The sequence below is a fragment of the Genypterus blacodes genome, unplaced genomic scaffold (assembly GCF_046128005.1).
Source record: "Genypterus blacodes isolate CSIRO-AG114 ecotype Tasmania unplaced genomic scaffold, CSIRO-AGI_Gbla_v1 ptg000133l_1, whole genome shotgun sequence".
Taxonomy (NCBI): Eukaryota; Metazoa; Chordata; class Actinopteri; order Ophidiiformes; family Ophidiidae; genus Genypterus; species Genypterus blacodes.
In genome coordinates, this window is record NW_027466935.1 from 2548494 (window position 1) to 2566342 (window position 17849).

General features: G+C 45.9%; 1 protein-coding gene across 1 annotated transcript; it reads right to left on the reverse strand.

Moving 5' to 3' along the window:
- Positions 1-45: 45 nt before the first annotated feature.
- cplane1 (ciliogenesis and planar polarity effector 1) lies at positions 46-16927 on the reverse strand. The gene is made up of 48 exons (XM_076164226.1): positions 16398-16927; positions 16156-16291; positions 15947-16066; positions 14878-15110; positions 14660-14763; positions 14411-14567; positions 14185-14288; positions 13796-13978; positions 13245-13491; positions 12865-13062; positions 12005-12783; positions 11632-11822; positions 11444-11524; positions 11204-11368; positions 10793-10951; positions 10483-10714; positions 10271-10407; positions 9964-10181; positions 9713-9877; positions 9464-9611; positions 9270-9379; positions 9013-9162; positions 8804-8915; positions 8218-8533; positions 7004-8134; positions 6727-6875; positions 6568-6644; positions 6420-6484; positions 5891-6182; positions 5457-5804; positions 4807-5355; positions 4538-4716; positions 4362-4446; positions 4199-4271; positions 3957-4082; positions 3679-3747; positions 3496-3578; positions 3014-3361; positions 2820-2883; positions 2498-2677; positions 2237-2279; positions 1980-2111; positions 1720-1894; positions 1571-1626; positions 1323-1493; positions 965-1116; positions 643-854; positions 46-435 (listed from the first exon to the last, which is right to left on the reverse strand). Exons 1-48 carry the CDS (start codon positions 16476-16478, stop codon positions 262-264), a joined length of 9459 nt encoding a protein of 3152 aa, XP_076020341.1. The 5' UTR covers positions 16479-16927; the 3' UTR covers positions 46-261.
- Between the last annotated feature and the right edge of the window lie 922 nt (positions 16928-17849).

Sequence of the window (17849 nt, forward strand, 5' to 3'; positions counted from 1 at the left end):
GGCTCAGGAAGGAGGTCCAAGAAAAACAGTTTTAAATGCTTCATTTTATATTCTGTTTTTATCTAACAGTGCAGTCTATTGATTACAAAAATAAATAAAAAATTGTAGAAAGGTTTACACACACACACAAATGGCACACATTCAATAGAGAGGACATCACAGATGTCATTGGGACATTATCGAATCATTTCATGAACATCTGTTTGAGCTGTTCAAGTAAACTCAAATTCAAAAGACACAACACGTGAGTGAGTTTTGTCTTTAAAGTTCACACAAGTCATGAGCATCTTCACCAGCCACTATTCTCTCAATGGCAGCCCAGTCGATTTTGCTGAGGACACTGCTGCCGCTTTCAGGCAGCTTGTCCAGCCAGTCCGTCCCTGATGCAGCAGCACTGCCTTCATCTCCCTGGTTACCCGACAGCTCAGCCACGACCTGTGAAGTAAACAAGGTACGACTTGAGTACATGTACAGTTCAGTGGCATTCATAAATACCAAATCATTTTCCATTTGCTTTAGTAAATACTGAATTTGAGCACTAATAGAAAACATTTAAACCAGGATTGTTTATATTGGATATATTTGAAATGTATTATTCAGCCACTTCAAATGCAATTGCAGAAAAGGAGATTTAATTCGTACTGGTTTAGACTGGGAGTCCTCAAGGTCCATCCCCTCTGTGTTCCTCTCCTTTATCTGAACATTTCTTCCTGTTGCTCTTCCTCCCCAAGGAAATGTGCTCGTCTTTCTCTGGTGATCCAGGTTGGCTGGGTGTGACTGAACAGTCTGTTTGGTGTCATGGATCATACCACGTCTGGTCACCTGAGACAGGTAGTCCCTTGGCAGAGAGGTCACTAACACAAAAGCCACATATCATAACCACGTGGTGTGAATGTCAGATTATTAGTATTGAGAGAGAGTCATACATGATGGAATTTAAATGATTAAACTATTGTTACGACACCTGGTCTGTCTAGCCCAAACTTCCGGTGATAATCGTCTGCAGACAAAGAGCGTCCATGCTCCTCAGCAGTCCTGGGACGCCAATGGGACTGAATTTGTCCTGAGCGAGACCTGAGGTGATTTCTTCTATCGTCCACAAAGGAACTCTGCATCCTGAGAGAGAGACAAGTTAAAACACGTTTGAGTCTGTACAGAGTCTATTCAAGGTACTCATGTGCTTCTGTTTGGTTAATGATAAAACAAACCAAAAACCTGATGATCAAAATTACTAGTTCAAAACCCAAAAACATTACACTTTGACACTATTTTTAAACTTTTTTTAGTAGAGAGATCCTGGTCACATGATTGTTGCAGAATACCTGTGCCTGCTGTCCGACATTTGAGCAGCAACGGTCCATGCGGAGGCGGGCAGAGCAGCCCATTTAGGGGGTCTGGCTGTTGTTGGCTGTTTGACACGCATGTCCCTGGCTAAAGCACAGGCGTCGTGTATCCTCTGGTTATAATGTTCCCAAATGATTGTCCGACAACGTCTATAAAACACAGATCACAGTTAGACAGACGCACACGCTTGTCTTTGGTATTCAGGCGAATTAAAACAGATGCATACTTGTCTTTTTTATCTCTGGCTCTGCAAATCTTGGCTGGATGTCTGTTATTTGGTTTCTGGAGAAAGCAGCAGCATTGCAATTTCAAACATTAGCACAACACAGTAGAGTGGAATATCAATTCAAGTGAACATGTGAGCACTTTCAGCACCGTCACAGAGGTAGAATAAGGTCTGCTCTCCTGCTCCTTCAGCCCGTCTCTCTGTTTTTGATATGCTGCCAGTCTGTTCCTTTGTTTACTTCTCATCCAGCTCTTGAACACTCTCCTCTCATCGTCAGGAGCAACATGTTTCTCCGACATCCATTGATTTTGCTCCAGGTCCAGCCTGTTGTCAGTCACATTAAATTACAGCTCAGTGATAATCACATTTCACAGGTATTTGAAATGGTACTCATTAGAAGTAAGTATACCTTCTGTGTGCCGCCTGTGACTTGAACGCATCCAGGTCACTTAAGGATAAAAAGCCATCTTTGACCAACTCCTCTAAGATATTTGCTGTGTCGTTAAGCTCAGACCCATCTGACCGAGTCTCTTCCTCCCATCTGGAGAATGAGCAACACAGAGAAAAAAAACGTGAAACCGTCAGAACAGAGCACATTCATATAGAAAAGTATAATATATAAGATAATATACGTCGTAAATTGTTCAAAGACAAATTCAAACTTACTCTGCGGATGGTCCAACTGCTACAGACGCCTGATCCTTCTCTGCTGTGGGAGCAACACAAACAGATTAAATACTACATTTGAATGACCACATACTAATGAAACATTCCAGTAGAATTAAAGGCTTTATGTTCTTCTCAATTTCAAACAGTAACATTGCTTTCCACCGCAGCACCACATATTAACATCTGTGTGCCTTCCGCTGTCTGCAGCCTTGTTAGTGAAAAGGTTCATTTACATTTTAGAATCGAGTGCACTCTTACTTGGCAGCAGTTGAGGCCATGAAGAATCAATGCCATGACTGTGAGGAGTAAAGGAGACATCATAGCTTTCTTGATTTTCTTCTTCCTCATCTTCTTCTTCTTCTTCGTCTTCAGCTTTGTTTTCAGCTTCTTCTTCCCAGGCATTTAGTCCATGTGACAAGTAGGGGTGCGGTCTCCATGCTGGGAATATACAATTCACATACAAATACATGTGTACACGGCATACCACTTCACAAATGTAAGGTGTAGGCTGTAGGGTCATAAACACAAAAGTCTTGTTTCTTGATGTTTTTAAAGTTAAATTTTCACAGAGGGGCCGTACCTTCCGTCGGAATGGACAGCCTGACCGTTTTCTTTGGTTTAAGCATCTCGGTGGTGTTCCCCATCTACACAGAGATAATGAAGGGCTGGCTGGTTAAGGAGCTTTTACATACTTATGTCAGCGTTACATGCAAAGTTTTAATCGTGGACAGTATAAACAATATGTAAGAATAAACATAAACAATTGATACCTACCATCTTTGCACGAGAGAAGTTCCTCTCCATGTTGTCTGCAATGTTTTGAAGGGAAGCCAACTGAGCGTCCATCTCACTCATACGGGCATTAAACCAAACCAGGGGTGTAGCTGGGACCCGGGGACGTTCATCTGTCAGTTCCATTTGGGGTTGACAAGTTCTAGTTTCTGGCACAGCAGCAGCCCTAATAACAGAGGTGGCAAGTACATGAAGCTGTGCTGAAGTGGGTGAAGAAGGGTGGGTGGAAGGAACGTCCTGTACTGGTGGGCTGAGACGTGGTGGCAAATCTTGGTGCAGGGCCTCGTCTTCTAGATCAAAGACACTGATAAACTTGTGGCCTTCCATATCCTAAACAACACGAACAACAACATCAAGAAAGGACGTTAATGCAATTGGCAACATTCACATGAGACAAATAACAATAACAACAATAGTACAATAATCTATAGTTCACATTTAAAGCTCTACACCGGTATTCTTACCAGATTCCTCGCTGGGCCCTGTAAGGTTTCCTCTGCAATCTCAACAGGTAGATCTTTGGACCAATTCCTTACTGAATTTTGTGCTGGATGGAGAACACACACACGTACACACACAACATGAAATTCCTCACTGTATCCACAATACATAGAAGTAGTAGTGACCGTTTGTGCTGGTCAACTCACACTGAGGGCCAACAGGAAGCAGAGCGTCTTGGGGGGAGACGCATTTATCCACAAGCATGGGAGGAGAAACTGAAACGCATAGACAAGGTGAATAATGATGAACTATGAATTATATCAAAGAAAATAACCGTATTTCTAATGCCCCATTTTAGAGAACAGAAGGATTGTTTACGTGCCTGAAATGCCGATTTAATTTCACATCCATGTTACAATGTCTTGGGCATTAATGCATCATTCAAATATTATGATCTTTCCATCAATCCCTCCAACGAACTCACCTCTGTCTGTGTTGGTGAAAGCATCGTGACACTTTGGTGGTCTTTTACATGTGGAAGCGAAGGCGTGTAGCTCAGCTGTAGTGGACACGGCCCTCTCTAATAACATCTGGCCAGTCAGTGAAGGGCCTGGGAGTTTAATTGGACAACTTATCAATACACTTTTAACCGGCAACTCGAAACTTCCTTTATTATTACTATGTAGGTCTGAAGTGTGTGTGATTGGGGATGCAATTCACACTAACCAGTCGGAATGGGAGCGTCCAGCTGAGTGGTGGTCTCTTTGTCATGAGTGGCAGGCTTCTCTCCTTCAGTGGGCTAATCACATATTGGAACAAAAAATTGTTACGGCGTCACATTGGAACATTGGTAACAGTAATTGTGTTCCTAGAAATGAGATTGTTCCACCTGTTGTGTAGAGATGATGGAGTCATTTGGTCTAAATGTGACCTTTGCCCTTCCTGTCTGCATCCTTTCCTCTCTCCTTCTCTGCCTATGAGCAAAACACAGGTACCGTGCAGCCAATAAGCAATCTAAACATTAACATTCCAATTTGTATAACCCATTTTTAGAGATGTATTCACCTCCTGGTAGAGAGTGAGGTGATGGGACTGGTAGCTTTTCTCATTTGAGGAGGTGGATCTACTCTGAGTAACTGTAGTCTTCCCTCTTCAGCATTCTGTCTCCCTGTGAGTGAAGATGTCACTGCCTCGGGGGTCATGAGACGGCTCAGTGGGGGCGAAGGAGCTGTCCGAGGCAAAACCTGGGAGAGAAACACACCATTCCACATAGGTTCCAACAATATCATGATACTTATTTGAAGAATCTAGCTGTAAATTAAGTTACTTCTTACCATTTTCGGTTGGGAGTCTAAATGCAAAAGCTTTATACTGGATGTTTCTCCAATCGGAGCTGTGACAGGAGGAGGGGGCCAGGGGGGAGACGGTAAGAGTAATTTAGGGAGTGTGTTGAAGCTTTGTTGAGGAGGGTGGAGGCCCTGGGCTGATACAGGTCTGTGAGCTGGTAGAACAGAGGGGAGAATGGAGAGCTCTGGCCCTCTGGATCGGTCCAAACAAGGCTGTGAAGTTTGAACCTGGGGTGGATTGCTGTTAAAAGCCACATTGAGTTGTTGAGTGTTCACAGAGTGCAGGTTCTGAGGATGTTGAGCTGCCATAGAGTGTAATGAACTCTGCTGCGGTGTCTGAGGGCGGTGGAGTTGAAGTAACTTCAAGCCCAAAACCTGGGGAGCAGGGACATTCTGGATGTTACTGTTACAAGGCTTTACCACACTGGGGAATGTGTGACTGGGGTCAATAGTGGTCAGAAGCCCTTGAGAGGAAGGAATCAATCTCCTGCTCTCCTCAAACTGGATTTCTTGTGATTGAGCCTGGATAGATAATGGCTGCAATTCAGGAATAAAAGAGAAAATAAGTCAAAGGTTCACAGTGAAAGTTTAACAAATTGTATCAAACAAAGATCATTCGACTGAAATGTCGCCAATACCTGATAACTTCCTTCTGCACCAGTATAAGCACTGCATGGTGTAATAGCAGAGGGGTTCACTGAGCTCTGTGTGGCACGTTGATCAGCAGACTTGGACTCTGAGGTCTGGTTGAAAGGAGGCTTGTTGGATCCAGAGCCTGGTGCATAGGCCTGTGCCTGAGGTCCCACAGATGAAGTTTGAACAGGCAAAATATTTAGTTGAGGAACAAAATTGGAAGCATTTGCTGACGGCACATTGGGCTGTGATGGATTCCTATTTGACTGTGGCAAACAGGTGCTCTGCTGGGCAGACTGCACATTGGAAAATGAAGCTCCTAAAACCTCCATCAGGCTCATATAGTTGATGTGCTGCGGTGAAGAAACAAAAAGACTTCATATTAGCGGCAATTTTACAAAACAAAAGTCCAATGCTCACCAATGTGTCTGCTCCTCACCTGGACCAATCTGAATAAATCATCTCCCACCTGCTGTCTTAAAGGAAAACTCGGAGGGACTGACTGCTGGATACGAGGAGTAGAATCACCCGTGGGTGCAGCAGCAGCATTGGGGATTTGAAGATTTGGAGAAGCTACAGGTATGCTGAGGAGCTGCATTCCAGTTGGACAAGAGATCTCTGGATGTGGCTCTGGCTCAGCCTCCGGCTCTGGCTCAGGCTCAGGTTCAGGCTGCACAGAAGGTAGAGCTCGGGGCTCTGGCTGTGGAGGGATATCTACATCCTCACTCGGTCTGGAAAGAGATGACGGACAAATATATAGCAAACATATTTCGAAACAGCTAATGACATTCAAATGCAACAAGAAATAAATGCATATGTTTTGGTGTCACATTCCACCACCGTTTTTGCAGTTTATAATGTAGCTGTTAGGATCTGTAGAGAACATGCCACAACATGATCTACAGTACATGATATTCTATAGCCTAAACATACAAAAATGCTGCAATAATTTCACATCCCAGACTCACGGGGAGGTGGCAATGGACAAGTCTTTATCCTCTTCTGAATAGTCCAGGTCCTCAAGTCTTAAGCTCTGAAAAGGAAAATAAATTGTGTTTAATACACATGATGACATGCAGTTTACTTATGAAGGCCATATCAAGCTCTCACACTCACCCGTTCAGATGTACAGATGTTTCCACTGGACAAAGAGGATGACGCACTCAAGACCTCACTCTTACTCGTCTCATCTACTACAAAAAGCAATTATAATTCATATTATTAGATTTCTGTTCACAGCAACCGTGATGATATCATTCCTTTCTAATGTTATACCTTCTTGTTCTTGTGTAACAGGGAAGTCATCCAGATCCGGCTGTTTTGAGGTCAACGTTCTTATCTCAGCGCCAAAGGTCACCTGATCTTGGTCTTCCGGTGGTGGTGTCTTCTGAGAGGTCACTTCCTGTTCATCTGAATGAGATTCACTAGCGAAGGGAAGGTAAGGGAAGGAGTGAGAGTTACTTTCTATGTAATAAAACAAGACCACACTGTTGAAGTAAGACCATAATTGTCCATAACTGAAGTAATACATAAATACATGTAAAGCACTCACATGGAAAGCTCCTCTTGCTGTAGATTGTGATCGGGGACGGTGGTGGGGGTGTTGGTTGAACCAGGGTAGCCTGTATCAACACTGCTCTCTCTCTCCAGGTGTGGATCTACCTCAGGCTGCAGCACAGGCGCTACAGTCCACTGTGTCGGCGGGACCCTGATGTGGTCGCTGTAACGATCTGTTCCGAGCAGGATGGAGTATCTGTGACCCAGCAAACTGAGGGAGGTGAGGACAGCGGGCGCGGAGGCTTTAACGCGAATCACTACTCCTTCATCAGCTGCTCCTCCGACCCTCTCCTTCTTCTTGCCACGGTGTCCCAGTAGCACCCTCCTATCGGCCCAGCGAACCATCCACTCCAGCAGCCTGCCCAGTTCTGGAAACTGAGCCTCTAGTTGAGGATCCAGGTCCTGTTGCAGCTCTGTCATGATTTCTAAGGACGTTCGGGAGCCAAACGCCAAGCACTCTGATGGTTGCTCCAGGGGAAAGGTACTTCTAATAGGGCTTGTGTCAGCACTCAAATGTGCCACCTTCACTGTTTGTTCTGCACGCACTCTCATCTGTTGTTTGAGGCCAAACAAACCTTTTTGTTTCCCAGTTTTCAGCCATGGGAGAGAGGTGACAGACAGGCTCATTCTGGACGGGTGGTCTTCACTCCAGACTCCAGAGGCTTGAGGCTCAGGTGTGGTACCTAGTTCAACGCATTTGTAGCAGCAACCAGCTCTGAACACCGGAGTGACCTTCCCCTCTTTCTGCCTCTTCGATGAATGGCCTCCATCCCTCTGACGGCGACGTATAGTGGTGAGCACATCAAAGGTGAGAGAGTACAGCTCTCTCTCCCTCAGCTGGGAGCAGAATCCCTTCAACAAAGGAAGTTCAGGGCTGGAGTCCCCTCCGTCGGCACCGTCCTTCTCTAGCACGTAGCTGAGGAAAAGCTCCAAGAAATTGAGAAACTCCTCGTCTTCCAACTCAAACTCCCACGTGCCGACAACAGGTAGCTGCTGCAAACTGACATGACCTTTGTTTGCTTTGACGGACCCAGGGCACCTGTCACTCTCTTCCTGAATGGCACTTTCAATCTTAACAGCAGAACTCTTTCCATCTTCTCTGTGTTGCGCTTCAACCTTCGTGCTTCTGCAAAGTACAATACCGCAGAATAAGCCACACCACATAGAAACATCTCACTCTAATGTGGCTCTGCATCGCACGCTGGTTACCTGGGTTTGGGTCTGCCATGCAGGTCAGGAGAGAAGGCCTCAGACGTGTTCTCCGCTGTGTCTCCATCGCTACACAGCGGAGGGTAGCCACAGTCAGTTAGGGTGCTATTACTCAGACTTGTACCCAGAGAGAGTTGCCTCAGCATGTCCAGCCCACGTCGGCTGCCCCTCTCCTCCTCTTCCTCCACTTTTTCCCACAGGTAGAGCTCGGGCGGCGCCAGGTGCCTCCGCAAACGCACGAGATGCTTTCTTCTCTGCCTGCGTTTGTTTTGAATCAGAACCATAATGGGCTCGTTTGCCTCCTCTGTTTCTCCTTCTACAGATGGGATCACATGTGACGGAGAGACATTAATAATGCATCAAATATGTTTAGAAAGTACTGACACTGAATCATTGAATCATTAAATGCCGCATACTTGAACAATTACTAAAAGGAACTACTGTAAACTCAAGACACATTCTGCTGAGTGATCTAATGTATCTCCAAGGTTACTTCAGGTTGTTACTGGACTTCTAAAAGGTGAGACGGTCCACTATATTTTCATTTAAACATTGGCTACATACTAGATACAAGAGGTAACAGTACCATAGACAGTGCTCTGCCTCAGTCTCTGCAGCAGTGAGTTGTACTTCTCCCTCAGAGGGACCCTGACGGACTCTTCCTCCTCTGGGAAGGCTCGTACCACCGTGTCTGCCACCTGCCGATAACAGCCAAGGACAGGAAATGAATTCACTCGCGGTTACTTTCTTTTCACGTTCTTAAACAATGAGTATGTGAGAGAAAGTAGTTTTCACCAGAGGGACAGGAGGAAGCTCGGACACCAGGCTGAGCAGTACGTCCTGGAGGACTTCCTCAGCGTTAAGGAAGCGGGAAAAAGGCAGATAGCGACAGGCCCAGCGGAGAGCATCTGCACAGGACGATCTCACCTCGGAATCAGCTGGAATCTAGCAAACACATATCACACACGCAATCAAATGCTTGAGTCAGTGGCTGAAAATATGAATGCATGAACGTGTCACACACTCGCACAGAGAGAGAGAGAGAGAACTACCTGTTTGTCTCTACCGAGCTGTCTGGCAGCCTGATACTTCCTGCAGGAAATAGAGAGCTGGTCCCTGACATGGAGCATCCAGCATAAACCACAGAGCTCCCTGAAACAGGCTTGAAGCAGATAAGTTGACAGTTAAGAATTTGTACTACCTTACAAAGTGTTTACATCCCAGTTCACAGTTTAGTGCAACTTACTGATTGTTTGAACAACATCAGGATCTAGTTGACCGTCTTTATTGGGCCCCCTTTTGAAGAACCCACTACGGGTGATGAACTTCATCAGGCCCTCTGGAAAAGCTTTCTCCTCTTTAGAAGCGGATGGATACGCGTATTTGTTCTTTAGCTGATGAAAACAGAAATCCACAGGCACGTGCAACATTTCAAATCGTGAACTGTTGCTGCATTTTAACACAAATCTGTCAAGTTTTAATCTGGTAGATATACCTTGTGTAGCAGGTGTCTGGCACGGCGCAAATGACTTATGTACCACTGAGCAGCCGGACGGCAACAACGAGCAGACCGCAGAAGTAACAACAATCTCTGGAGAACAAGAGACACTTTGTGGCGCGACACAACTTCTGTCAGCTGCCCAAATGTCCCTTTCGGGTCCTAAGTATGAAAACAACACAAAATTGTAATTACTATGAGTTTTTTATACGTAAAAACACAAAAGTTGATCCTCTTTTGCAATGTACCTGTGTGTTTGGGGAAGGCTGAGGGCAGTAAAGAGGCGGGGAAGGCAGATACAATTCGTTCGGCACTAACGTAGACAGGCAAGAGCATTGGTCTTTGGCCGCATCCAGCAAGGAAGACAGGGGCGAGGAAAGAACATTCACGCCAGCCATGACTGAAGCCTTCAGAATCTCATGTATGGAAACCTGTAACAACTGCCAATCCCCTCCTTCCAAAGGCTCTAGTGAAGGGAACACAGATTGAAATTATAGGGTACTACTGTATGCGTCTTGTGACCAACTCATAGAGTATTTGGCAGGTGTCACAAACCTGTAAAGCTCTTGTCATTGTCGTCATCTCCATGGTTTTGTGAGTCACTTTTAGAGCTAAAAAGACACTCCAGCTCAGCCTGAAATATGCTGGCTGGCTCTAAAGCTTTAGGGAGGTGGAGTTCACGCCTTCTGAGCCTGTAATTAAACATGTACAGCACTTAATAATGTGGTTAAGAAAACAAAGTGTTCATATCCTTCACACACACTGACCTGGTGAAGTCACAGTGGTTTGTGCAGTAACTTGTGTAGGCCAGGCTCAGAGAGGCTGCCGTCTTCCAGTCGCCAAGATGGTAAGCCAGCCACACCGTCTCAGGAAGTAGACCTCCTAACAAGAGAAGATCCTGGGCATAGTCTACAGTCCACACGTCTGACAGATGCTGCACTCTGACGGCCTTAGCCACCTCCTCTTGGCACAGCGGCATCAAGCGTCCAACATTGGGGCCTGAGAAAACATATACAGTATATTACCAAACTGGAACGTGACAAAGGTCGAGACTGGACAGATTGGACAGTATAATACCGTGAGGTAGATGAAGTGGAGGAAGGCTGGCCACATTGTGTGGAGGAAGGACGCAGAGGGGTTGGTTGGTGAAGTAAGAAGCCATGAATCTCCCCAGACTCTGAATCACAGCACAAGCTGCTTCACTGTGAAGGTCCACAGGCAGCCAGGAAAGAGCATCTGCACAAGACACACAGGCAGAGCCAACAAATAAAATGTCTTTCTGTCACAGTATGACACATTTTGTATAAACCAGACGCTCTGAGAAATCAAGGGACAACAATGAGTCACATCTGACTGAAGCATACAAGTAAGGTTGTGACATGCAGCTACTGTGTGACCAATGATCTTTTCAGTTCTGTCAGCTCTGTTGTGACTTTGATGTTGAATATTAAGGAGTCACAGCTTGACCTCACAGATGTATGGTCAGACCTGATACATAGGGCGAGTTGTCCCTCTGGTGTCCCGCCCTGTGCAGTATCAGACGAGCCATGTGGTCGCCCAACTCCTGAGCTTCTCTAAGACGGTACTGAGACAGCAGCCCATAGAGAAGAGCCAGACACAGCCGCGTCTCCTGGAAGACACTGCCATCACAGTCTGACAGAGAGAAGGCATGATTAGAGTTTGTGTGACCACATTATGTAACGGAACAACTGGAGCAAAGTTTCTCACTTTTCTTTCTCCCTTCGCAAAGTTCTGATCGCCACACGTCAGCACTTTCTTTGTAAAAGCCAAATAGGAAGAGATGTTCTCCTGGAAAGAGAGGGGTTAGGGGTTTAGCAGTAATACTCCTGCCACCATTTGTGCTTGGTGTGACCCCAAGCAACACACACAACTAAATCTGTCCTGGTGTTTCAGACCTGGGTAACTCAGCAGCGCAGCATTATCCTCTAGCCTCTCCCCAGTTGCCTGTAGAGCTGTCTGGATCTGGGACAAGATGGCAGACGACTGTTGCTCTTCCTCCTCCCAGCCGTCACAGCCTTTGAAGCCTTTCAGCTCCTCCACATACTGCTGGGCTATCTTATACACCCACTGCCAGACTGCAAACAATCTGTCCAAAAACAGAAAATCACCACTCTTCTGTTACTTTGAGATTGCCTTACATTCTACATTCCAGCAACCCAACACACAACAGGCCCTGCTTATGAATCTGTGGATGAATGGTATCCACAGAATAACAAACAGATTATGCTTTTTTTTTGTAAACACAGACATATTTTCAAAAACAGAAACCTGCTAGAGGGCCTCTGGGGGACCGGCCAGGTCCTCTGTGAAGAGCTGGGTTTCCCTTCCTTCTCATCCTGCAGCAGGGGTACATAGTATATATCAGAGGGCCAGAGATCTGGGGGCTGGGAATCAGATGCTTCCCGCGCTGAGGTCCAGACGGCTCTTTGCTGCCGACTGTAGGTGCGGTCCAGACAATCGGAGGCCAGCTGCAGGATGAGTAAGGCTGTGGATAAACTGTGAGACGATACTTGACAGGACGACTCCGGGTGCGGGTTCAGCAGCAGGCGCACCAGCCGTTTACTGAGATCCACCAACAGCTCCAGGCAGCTCGGCCCGTCTGAGCGAGTGACGTCCCAGGGAAGAAAGGAGAGGACGGCTTTCAGAAGGTGAAGGAAGGCAGCCGTGACTGAGATCTTCTTCTTCTCCGAGCGCACTTTGGAGGTTGGGTTCAAATGGAGTAAAGCGGTGAATCGCACCACGCAGCAGAGTGTGTGCTGCAGCAGACGTCCTCGGTGTTCTACAGCACTTCCTAAAGACATGCCTAAGGCCCATGCCGTCAACAGCCCACCCTGGATCTTCCCAAGCTCACGGTGAAGAAGAGGAGGCTTCCTCTCCGGTTCGACAAAGCTCTTTCCGCGATCCGGATGGGGAACCGGTCCGGCGACAGTCTGGGTGTCTAGGGCGTGGAGTGTGTCGAACATTGAGGCAAACTCCAGACGACCGCCATCTTCCCGATGAGAACCAGCAGGCAGTCCATCTAAATCGGAATCATCTTCGAAGAAATCCTAGCAGACAACAAAAACAGAAAATGACTCAAACAATTCATACAACAGCTTCTATTGATCAGGATCTATCTAAGTACAGACCTGTACTTTCTGAAAGAGCTCCTTGGTGCTACCCAGTGTCCCCTGATCTCGCAGGAAAGGGGGTAAAGTAGACTCATCCGTGGCTGGGGAAAGGACAGAGTCTGTGGCACAGAGGCCAGATGTAACCATGGTGAGCGGCTCCAGGCTGCCATCCGGATTCAGGCAAGACACAGACTCCAACCACGCTCTAGTGTGCACCTAAAAATGGTTGTAGTGACAAAACAGGACAAGTCAAGAAACACATTTAGTCTGATTATACTCCTAAACACACTGGGGTTCAATCATTTTGGCTTCTACTACATTTTTGGGAAAGTTGATGATGATACAATAGGAGACACAACAAAGACTATCCCTATTCACACATTTCCTGGGTGTACCACCTGTGACTTCTCCAGTTTGCGGCTGGCCTTCTCCAGGTCCCTGTGAGCGTCCTTAAGCAGCGTTTTCATCAGCAGAGCAGGGGAAGGTCTGTCAAGAACCCTCAAGACTGTGGCCATGTAGCCATCAGACACGATGAAATACAGCAGCCGTGGATGCCAGGTCACAGAGTATCGTTGCCTCAGGATGTCCTGCATAGACATGCTGGAGCTGGACAGACAGGCCTCTCTTCCTGCCGACACCGGGGGCCTGCAGAGAGAGGGATATTATGAAAAAGAGGAAGAAATGTATCATAAAAGAAGTGTAAAGCTGCTAAAATAAGTGTTCATACAGGGAATTTATGATGCATCCATGCAACAACAAAAATAAGATAGAGGCAATGACTTAACTCTGCTGAAAAGTGACAGTGAAGGAATCAATAGAAAAGATGACTACAGATGAAAGAGGAGAAATAAGAATTAAGAAGGTCATTCCAAAGAATAATAGGTAAGGAATGGCTTGCACATGCATCAATGGCTAATGAGGGATGAGTGAAAGGTCTCAAAGATTGTACCGGTAAGTGACCAGAGGGTGCAGGGGAAGGAAGTGTGCAGGACCAAAGTCGACGTTGCACCCGGAGCTGGTTAGCGAGAGAAGCCCCCCGAGGCGAGCCAGCATGAGGAGAGAGCCTCTCTTCAGAACACAAGCCAGGAACAGGCCGCCTGGTGCCCAGCTCACACTGCCCACCCAGTAGGATCTAACAGAGAGGACAAATACAAGTTCCTCGTAAACAACGCACACACATCCCGGCAAACATTTAAAGGAGGAACTAATACAATATGGCTCCCATCTAAGGCAACACGCAACAACCTTTTCTGACATTGGTGGAGGTCTTCATTCTTAGAGAGCAACAGCCACAGCTACAGACTAAATATGATATCAATTGTTTCATGCGTAGCGTACCTGACATATTTAGAGGGGATGTTCAGGTTCTTGCTTCCACATCCCCCCAGGCTGCTTGAAATTGAAACAAAATTCTGCGTGCTCACAAACAGAACCTGTGTAGCCTGCATGGAAACACATCAAATACAAAACACAGTGTTATAGATGTATTAAGATAAACTGTGAAATCCAGCAATGCAGTTGATTCAAGAGGATACAGTTGGTAAAAAAGAAGCTTGTTGCTCACTCTAGGCTGTCTCTGGTTGAGGACAATGGCTAACAGCTTGCCATCTGGAGAGAAGGCTGGGACCAGTGCCCCTCTGGACTTCACTGGGAGGCAGGATGGGGCAAGACGAGACAAAGGGAATGTCTTGCTGGCCCACTGTACGCTGTATCCCACAGAGCTGCAAGGAAAAACATCTCAGTTAAATTCTTTATTAAGATGGAAAGTTGTGAGTTGCGTGTTTGTGAGTGAGCGTGACACGTGTGCACTCACCCCACCCTCAGAGAGCGCACTTCCCACTGAATCTTCAGGAAGGTGACGGTTAACTTCTCCCCAGATGTGAACACAAACGCTAATAGGCAGGCATCACCCATTGTCTGGAATTAGTGGAGAAAGATACAAGTATGAAAAGTGAAATACTGAAGTAAGACGGTTTTGTAAGCTTGTCGCAAACTCATTTCAGACACATAGACACTGCAATGAATACCGACCTGTGATTTTAGAAAGATTCCGTGTTGTGCTGCTTCTTTATCTTGAGAGGAAGGAAGAATGGTGTCTTTGTGTGTCTGTATGTGTGCCCAGAGTCCCCTGACACTTCCATCCCGGAGCCCTACTAAATCCCTGACATCCACACACTCCCACAGGAAGACTTGCCCCGTCATGGCAACCAGGAGCACACGCATCCCATCCCCTGATACACGGAGAGACAGACGTGTGCGGGTCCCTGTGAAAAGACACACACAAACACACATAAAGTATATTCAATGGTAAATTTGGAACATAGCGAGGCAAGATTTAGTCAGGTCCTGTCCTGACAAGTCAACACACATGTACTGACGATGCCAGGGGGAGATTTAGGGTCTCCAAAAAAATCCCCCACTGTTGAGATGATGTCCACATCTGAGAGGCCAGATCAGGTGAGTCAATCAATCATGGGTAGCAGGAGGCAGACACAGGATCAACTACATGCTGCCCTAGTTTGTCTATGGTATACAACTCAAAGTCCCTTGTGTAAAGCTGGAACTTGGTTTTATTTTTAAATATAGCTCATATACATTAACGAACGAGGAACAAAAGCAAAAAAATAAAATATATAATATTATTAGTTATTAGACTTAGTTATTTTTTATTTAACTGCGTTTTTCCGCAGCACCTAAAAAGCTCAATGTTGGGAGTTTGTCCGCTCCATTTGGTGTTCGCACATGAGAGACTGACGCCATAAGAGAGAAGTCTATGACGTCCGGACTGAACCTTTATGATTCTCGTTTCTGCGTGATGTTCTGCGTGATGTTAAGATCCTAGTTCCCGGTTTGAGGTCCGCAATTCTTTTGGGTCTATTTTCGCTCCGCACTCACAGCTGTTGAGTTTGAGTTATGTTGTCAGTTTAAAGATAAGATAAGATATCTAATGCAATACAAGTGTCAGTGTAGCGTTTCACCTGCGACACGCCCCTTTCGGCAGGCTGTGAGCTGGTTGCTAAGAGAGACGGGGAATCGTTATCTTAACTCATACATCCAATCTTCCCTGTGAGTATTATTGTTTATAAAGATACCAACATACCTTGAACAGCTGCAATCATGTGAGCTACTTGTGTGACCCCTGCAGCGGTCTTCAGTAAGTCTTTATCCCTGTTCCACAGAAAAAGCTCCCCTGAGGCCAACAGTCCGCAAAGCCACATACCTGGAACATCACATCATCAACAACATCAACATCATGACTCTGTGAGTTTGTGTATGTGTGCATGTGTTTGATGACACGTGTAAACTCACCGTTGTGAGATGAAGCCATAGTCACCACATTGTTGAGTAAGGGATGGAGTTTGGGAGTCTTCTTCTTGGTGCGACCAGACATCATGTTGATCTCACTGATCCGTTTGTCATCTAACAGGAACACACTTTCCTTCTCCTACACGTGAGAGAGACATGACACAGATTCATGGACACAGTTCAACCTACTTGTTGCCTCACTGGACATTTTATTTAATCTTTATTTAACTTTTGACTCTCTTTACCTGCCCAAGCCAGCAGAATCGCGGCCATGGTTTCTTCCTTTTGATGCTGGACGACACCACAACCTCCAGCTTGAGCTCCATGTTGAACAGGCAGCATCAGTTCTGCTGCTCGGTCAAAACAGTCAAAGCTACAGGTTCCGCTATACGGGCAAATAATGCTTAACTATAAGCTCATTCGCCGCAAAATGAATGTTCCGATTCGGCAACTGTGTGGCTAAGTACAAAGTAACTGCTAGTTATCGGCATAGCTAGAATCAAAACAGTATCAAGCTAAACATAACTAGCATTAGCCACTTAGCGAATCTCCCTCGTTGTGTAGAGCAGCGAACCCGGAAAAGCGACACCGGAACATTTCAATAGAACTCGTACACATATCGCATCAACTACAAGGTGAAAGACGACATAAGTACTGGTTATTATACCATAGTTAGCGTGACAGTTTTCGAAACTCCCTCCGCTTCACTAGCTTAAACATTTCCCATGATCCTTTGCTGCGAAGCTTCAGCGCGTTGCCCTAGGAACGTAGGAGCGCTGACGTCTTGCAATATAATGGAAGTGGAAGTGTGATTGTTGCGTCTAAGCAGGCAGGGAGGACACAGGGAGACTTGGCGGAGAACTTTGTGCGGTGGTGTGGATGACAAACTGGACCGGAGGGACAACATAGTGTCCCATAAAAGGGGACTTAACAGACTTTTTTGAGGAAACTCGTGTTTATTTTGTACACCAAGATGCTACAGACCCCCCAGCTCTGATACATGATAGAATAACCCTGTAGCAACCAGCAGGCCCATCTGGGCTGTGACCGGGCTCCTCTCCATACAAGACACACATGATAGTCTAAATATTTAGCTTGGGCTGGTCGAGAGTGAGGTTTTCCCAACAGACAACAGCCAGGATACAAATTCCTTATTTACACGGACTTATTACATATTGTCATATCCACCTGCCACTTATGTGTTTGTTCATGGTTAGGGCGGTGGAAATATTTTGAGAGGTTAAACAGTTCTGTCCCTGAGGCAAAGTATTTGTCACGATCTGGGGTGACTCACAGGTAATGTTAAATAGCCCCGGGTCACCAAACCACGTCAGTTAGTCTGCACACAGAGCAAAGACGGCAGCCCTCTGAAGAGCTCATCTCGACTTATTATTGGTTATTAAATCGTTATTTAAGTTTGCACAACTGGGGTATAATAAGCCTCACTCTGTCTCTATTCAACAATAAACCTCTGGAAAGTTACAGTGCTTTTTACTTCAACATTATAAACACAATAATCAGTGTTTGGACTGTTTTGCAAATGCTCTTGTCTGCCGTAGTGTAGTTGTTGTATAGCATCCTCAGGGTGATAATTAAGCATTTTCAGGGGAAGGAAGGAATAAAAGAACCAGATGAACTCTCACTGATGGATTAATGAAAAGGTTTTGCAGTTCATTCATGTCATCATAAGGTCATTA

Coding starts and splice junctions, on each gene's coding strand:
- cplane1 (XM_076164226.1), bottom strand. CDS start 16,478: ATGGAGCTCAAGCTGGAGGTTGTGGTGTCGTCCAGCATCAAAAGGAAG. Junction 10,182..10,270: donor CAATGACAAGAGCTTTACAG/GTTTGTGACACC, acceptor TCCCTTCACTAG/AGCCTTTGGAAGGAGGGGAT. Junction 6,485..6,567: donor ACATCTGTACATCTGAACGG/GTGAGTGTGAGA, acceptor TTTCCTTTTCAG/AGCTTAAGACTTGAGGACCT.